The sequence below is a fragment of the Orycteropus afer genome, unplaced genomic scaffold, assembly GCF_000298275.1.
Source record: "Orycteropus afer afer isolate SDZICR_OR568_19922 unplaced genomic scaffold, OryAfe1.0 scaffold00312, whole genome shotgun sequence".
Lineage (NCBI taxonomy): Eukaryota > Metazoa > Chordata > Mammalia > Tubulidentata > Orycteropodidae > Orycteropus > Orycteropus afer.
In genome coordinates, this window is record NW_006921899.1 from 1,314,639 (window position 1) to 1,320,791 (window position 6,153).

General features: G+C 40.9%; 1 protein-coding gene across 1 annotated transcript in view; it reads left to right on the top strand.

The window, feature by feature from the left end:
• The first annotated feature begins 2,717 nt into the window (after nucleotides 1-2,717).
• Nucleotides 2,718-6,153, top strand: part of TNRC6A (trinucleotide repeat containing adaptor 6A) — a 240,067-nt gene continuing 236,631 nt past the window's right edge. The window contains exon 1 of the mRNA XM_042782427.1: nucleotides 2,718-2,797. Within this exon, the coding sequence (XP_042638361.1) occupies nucleotides 2,718-2,797 (80 nt within the window). The remainder of the gene's footprint in view (nucleotides 2,798-6,153) is intronic.

Sequence of the window (6,153 nt, forward strand, 5' to 3'; positions counted from 1 at the left end):
TGATGTGGATGGAGTAAAGCATTCAGGACTTCCATTTGCTGATGTGGCACAACTCAAAATGGGAAGAAACAACTGCAAATATCCATTAATGATCAGAACATGGGATGTATGAAGTGTGAATATAAGAAAATTGGAAGTTGTCAAAAATGAAATGGAATGCATAAAGATCAATATCCTATGCGTTAATGAGCTGATTTTGGCCATTTTTAATCAGACAACCATATGATATACTATGCCAGGAATGACACATTGAAGAGGAATGGTGTGGCATTTTTCGTCACAGAGAATGTTTCAAGATCTATCCTGAAATAGAATACTGTCAGTGATACCCATACACCTACAAGGAAGGTCAGTTAATACTACTATTATTCAAATTTATGCACCAACCACCAAAACCAACAATGAGGAAATTGAAAACTTTTACCAACTTCTAAAGTCTGAAATTGACCAAACAAGCAATCAAGATGTGTTGATTATCACTGGTAATTGGAATGCAAATGTTGGAAACAGAGAAGAATCATCATCGGAAAATATAACCTTGGTGATAGAAATGATGTTAGAAATCACATGGTAGAATTTTGCAAGCCCAATGACTTATTCATTGCAAATACCTTTTTTCAACAACAAAAAATATGGCTATACATGCAGACTTTGCCCGATGGAGTATACAGTAATCAGATCAACTACATCTGTGGCAAGAGGCTAGGGAGAAGCTCAATATCTTCAGCCAAAACAAGGCCAGGAACTGATTATGGAACAGACCATCAACTGCTCATATGTAAGTTCAAGTTGAAGTTGAAGACAATTAAAAGAAGTCCACAAGAGCCAAAATATGACCTTGATTATATCCCTCCTGAATTTAAAGAGCATCTAAAGAACAGACTTGATGCATTGAAAACCAGTGACCAAAAACCAGAGAAATTGTGGTATGGCATTAAGAACATCATCCATGAAGAAAGCAAAAGGTCATTAAAAAGATAGGAAAGGAAGCAAAGACCAAAATGGATGTCAGAAGAGATTCTGAAACTTGCCCTTGAGTGGAGAATAGCTAAAGCAAATGGAAGAAATGACAAGATAACCGAGCTGAACAGAACATTTCAAAGAGCAGCTCGAGAAGACAAAGTCAATTATAATGAAATGTGCAAAGACCTGGAGTTAGCAAACCAAAAAGGAAGAACATGCTCAGCATTTCTCAAGTTGAAAGAACTGAAGAAAAAATGTAATCCTCGAGTTGCAATATTGAAAAATTCTATGGGCAATATGTTGAATGATGCAGGAAACATCAAAAAGAGCTGGAAAGAATATACACAATCACTGTACCAAAAAGAATTGGTCAATGTTCATCCATTTTAGTAGGTGGTATATGATCAAGAACCAATGGTATTGAAGGAAGAAGTTGAAGCTGCACTGAAGGAATTGGCAAAGAACAAGGCTCCAGGAATTGACAGAACACCCAAGGAGATATTTCAATAAATGGGTGCCGTGCTGGAGGCACGCACTCATCTACAGCAAGAAATTTGGAAAACAGCTACCTGGGCAACTGACTGAAAAAGATCTGTATTTGTACCCATTCCAAAGAAAGGTGATCCCACAGAATGTGGGAATTATTGAACAATATCGTTAATATCACATGCAAGTAAAATCTTGCTGAAGATAATTCAAAAAAAGTTGCAGCAGTATATTGACAGAGAACTTCTGGAAATGCAAGCTGGATTCAGAAGAGGATGTGGAATGAGGGATATATATATATATGTATATATATGTATATGTATATGTATATGTTGTTGTTGTTATGTGCTGTCGAGTCGGACCAGACCCAACTCATAGCGACATACATAAATGAAATTCACCATAAAAATTTCTAAGGAAGAGCCCATATGGGTAATAACATGCTTCTGTCAAGTTTTCCTCCAGCCTAGGTATAGGTTTTCATTTCTTTGGTTGAAGATGAGTTGAAGTCACTGGTTTGTATTGAGGAACCTTATATTAAAAATGTGTGTCTTTAAATAGTGGTATAACTCTCAGCCCAAGGAGAACGCCACAGTATGAGAGGCACACAATGACCAAGACCAGCAGAGGAATTAGTAGAGCCACACTTCCCATCTGATGCTCAATCCACACTATTAAAGTAGTGAAATTTTCTTTAGTGTGCTCTCTCTCTTTTATTCTGAAGGTGCGTAATTAAATAATAAATGTAACTCTATTACAATCAGTGGGAGCTCTGGTGGCATAGTGCCCAAGGCATTTGACTGCTAACCAGAAGGCTGGCAGTTCAATCCCACCAGGCACTCCTTGGAAGGAAGATTAGGCAATCTACTTCCGTAGTGATACTGCCTCAGAAACCCAAAGAGGGGTTGCTATGAGTCGGATCCAACTCAAAGGCAGTGGGTGGGTGGTTGTGTTTAGAAGGAGCTCTGTTGGTGTAGTGAGTAAGGCATTTAGCTGTTAACCAAAAGGTCAGTGGTTTGAACCCACCAGTTGCTCTATAGAAGAAAGATGAGGCAGTCTGCTTCTGTAAAGATTTACAGCCTTGGAAACCCAATGGGGGTCACTGTGATTTGGAATTGACTTGATGACAGTGAGTTTGCTTTGATTTGGTTGATTGTGTTTGGGAGGGAAAACAATAAAATATGAAGAATCACTAATCTAATGCAACCCCTTGATTTCTCAGGTGTGAAAACTAAGGCTCAGAGAGGTGATGTGATTTGCCTAAAGTCATGCAACTAGTGGCAGAGCCAGGCCTAGAAGCCAGGTGTCCTGGGTCTCAAGACATTCCACTGCCCAAGGAATGGAACAGGTAGTATCACTCACATGGGGGGGGGGGGGGCAAAGGTCAGTCCATCCAGCCCAGAGTTGCCTGGGGTTCTAACTAAAGAAGTCATAGGAAGTGCCAGCTCATAATTCTGAGAAGTTGAAGGGATTTGAAACCAAAGCTAGACAAGAGAAAAAGAGTGAGGTTTGAAACTCAGTTTATAAGACAGAGGTCAGTGTATCATGACCCAATGGTAGCTGTCACCTTCTGAAAGTGGATCCGTCTCTGGCTGTATCATGTCCCCCTTCAAATACCCTGCTGATGAGATGCCTTCTAGCCACTCTACCACCATGCATTCTCCAATGCAATTCACAATGTGAGGACAAGAAATGACCACCTGCAGAGGATGAATGGGGGACTGGGAGAAAAAGGGTCAGGAAGACCAGTTAAAAGATTTTGTAAAAATCAGCAGGAAAACGAAGAGGAAAGGCTGGCACGTGGGTGCTGCTGTTATCAGTGCAACATCACCTGGGTTCGTGGCAGAGTTGGTTGGCTGTGATGGTAGGAAAGGGAGGCTAGACATGAAATCCACCTCAAAATGTGGAAGAAGAGAGAGTTCCTGGCTTCACGTATGCCTACTTACAGTTTATATCAAGGGATGTTCTTAAGCCTAGTATTGGTTCAAACGAAACCTCCCTAAGGCTCCATAAGTAAGATTTATCCTGTGTGTCATGTGTAATATGGGTACTACTCATTGCTAATGTTCATTGGCCCCACTAAGGAGTTTAAGTCATAGTTTTGTTGTTGTTTTCATTCACTGACTATGCCAGGCACTGTCTGAGTAGTTTGGCTTCATCAGGTGAACTAAACAAGCAAATATTCCTGCCCTTGTGGGACTGAATCAGGGGAAGGTGATCAGAGGAACCACCTCTGTTCAAGAAAAACAATAGGAGAGAAAGCTGAGGGTGAAGGGCATTGCTAAACCGAAATGGCATTAATCAGAAGAAAACTCGGATTGAAGTAGGTTGATAGACTGAATTTGACTGGGCCCCTTTGAGAAAGATTTTCTTTTCAGGCAGCTGAGATAATGGAATAATCATCCTGGAGCATTTCCCTGAATCAATGGCTGTGATCTTGTGACTCCCGACAGGACCAGACACTGGTGGTTAACTGCAACCCAGGAGGCACACCGACGAAGAGCTATAGGCAAAAGCCCTGTGAGGAAGTTCGGGTCTGTAGCTAGATCACAGTACTCAAAGGCATTACCAACTTAACCAGATGTCTTAAGCAAGAGACCAAGAAGTTTGGGTCACACATGGAATGGGTGGAGCAAGCAATGGAAAATCTAGGAGAGCCTGAGATCCTCGTAAATCAGGCAGGGAGTGAGCATCAGTTGATGGCAGAGAGGAGGGCTGTGGTTACCTAGCTGAGGCTCTGGGAGGAGCATGTTGCCTGCTGGGCAATGCATTAAGACAAGGATTCAGGTAAAGGAGTGAAGAGGGGAAGTGCCCTCAGAGATAAGGCATACGGTGAGAACTTCGTTGCAGGAGCCCAGGTGTAAGCCTGGACCCTTAGTCAAACCTGAAATAGTAGTCAGAGGGACTGAGCTCCTGAACCACTAAATCCTTCTGAAGTAAGAACAGAATCTGCCCCATTAAGGGAAGCCACATGATCTCAGTAATAGAAGAAGTAGGATGAGAGTACAGAGAAATGGACAGAACTTATTTCCATTCTTCTCCATAGTGCCACCTCCCACCCCTACACAGAAGGAAGGAGGGAGGAGACAGTGCCCAAAGCGCCTTTCCTTTGTGTTAGCAGGAATTCTCACTTGTGCTCCCTGATTGCCATGAAATTGGTGGTTCTCTAGATCCTCTTTCTTTGACTAACCCAGGTATTCACTCCAACATTCAGAGGATGGGTTTCTTAGCAGGGCTGCTGGTAATAGAGGCATGGAGCCCTTAGTTCAACTCATTCTGCGCTCCGTCCTTCATCCTCCATCCTTCATCCTCCTCCTGTTCCCATCTTGCTGATTCCCAACCTTACTGCTTAGTCTTCCATTTGACACTGACCTAACCCTTCAGAATTGATGTTTGACATCATCTTGCCCTGGTTCATCATCTTCCTCTGGTTACCTTCTGTGATGGGGCCTCTGAATCTCTAACATCCATTTCACCCCATGCCCATCAGTAGCAGAGATGCAGTTGGGGGATTAAAAAGCTTGGTCCACACACTGCCACTGATGCTGTGTTGAATATGACTTCCAAACAATCCCTCTGTCTCTGTGCTATTTATCTCAGAAATTAAGTCCCTCAGCTAAGCATCTGACTGCTCAGGTTCACAGTTAGTTCCTTGGATCTGGCTCATTCAGGATCCATAGTAGGAGGTGAGAGAGGGGGCAAGTACCTTAAATTGCTTTCTCATTAGACCTAATCACAGTGGGTAATTCACCTAGAGATGGGTCTGGTGCTAAAAAGAAGTGTCAGATTCTAGATCAACACTGTCAAATAGAATAATAGTGGCAGCCACATATACAATCATCAAGCAGATTTTATTTTTGAGATTAATGTTAGTTTTATAGAAAAATTGTGCCCTAAGTACAGAAAATTTTCCTGTATTTCCCCTACCCTCAATCCCCTCACACTGCTTCTCCTATTAACATCTTGCATTTCTGTGGCACGTTTGTTCTAAGTGAGGAACCAGCATTGTTCCATTATCATTAGCTAAAGTCTATAGTTTACACTGGAGTTCTCTCTTTGTGTTATATACCACTATGGGTTTTGACAAATTCATAGCATCAAGTGTCCACCATTACAGTATTATACAAAATACTTTCACTGCCCTAAACATGGCCTGTGGAATACACTCCCTCCCAGCTCCCTCTGAACCTCTGGCAATCACTGATCTTTTTACTGTCTCCATAGTTTTGCCCCACATATGTAAATATTCTAGTAGTCACATTGAAAAGAAGTAGAAAGAAGCAGGTTAAATGATTCTATTTCATTTAGTCCAATATTTCCAAAATATCATCACGCCAACATGTAGTCAATATAAAAATTGTTAGTGAGATATACTATTTTGATGTGTTGTTTTAAGGCTTTGAAATCTTGGATGTGTTTTACCCTTATAGCACATCTCAACTCAGACACTAAATTTTCTTTGGAAATATTTTATCTGTATTTATATTTACACTTGTAAAGCAACTCATGTACCCAATTTGTTCCAAACACACATAAACATTTTTCAACTCCTGAATCAATACAGAAAAATTATTTTCCTTTAAAATTTGGCAATGATTGGTGATAGTTGTATGACATGATTAATATAATTGATATCACTAAATTGTTCATGTGGAAAACATTGAATTGACAAATGTATGTGTGTATATATCTATACCTATAAAT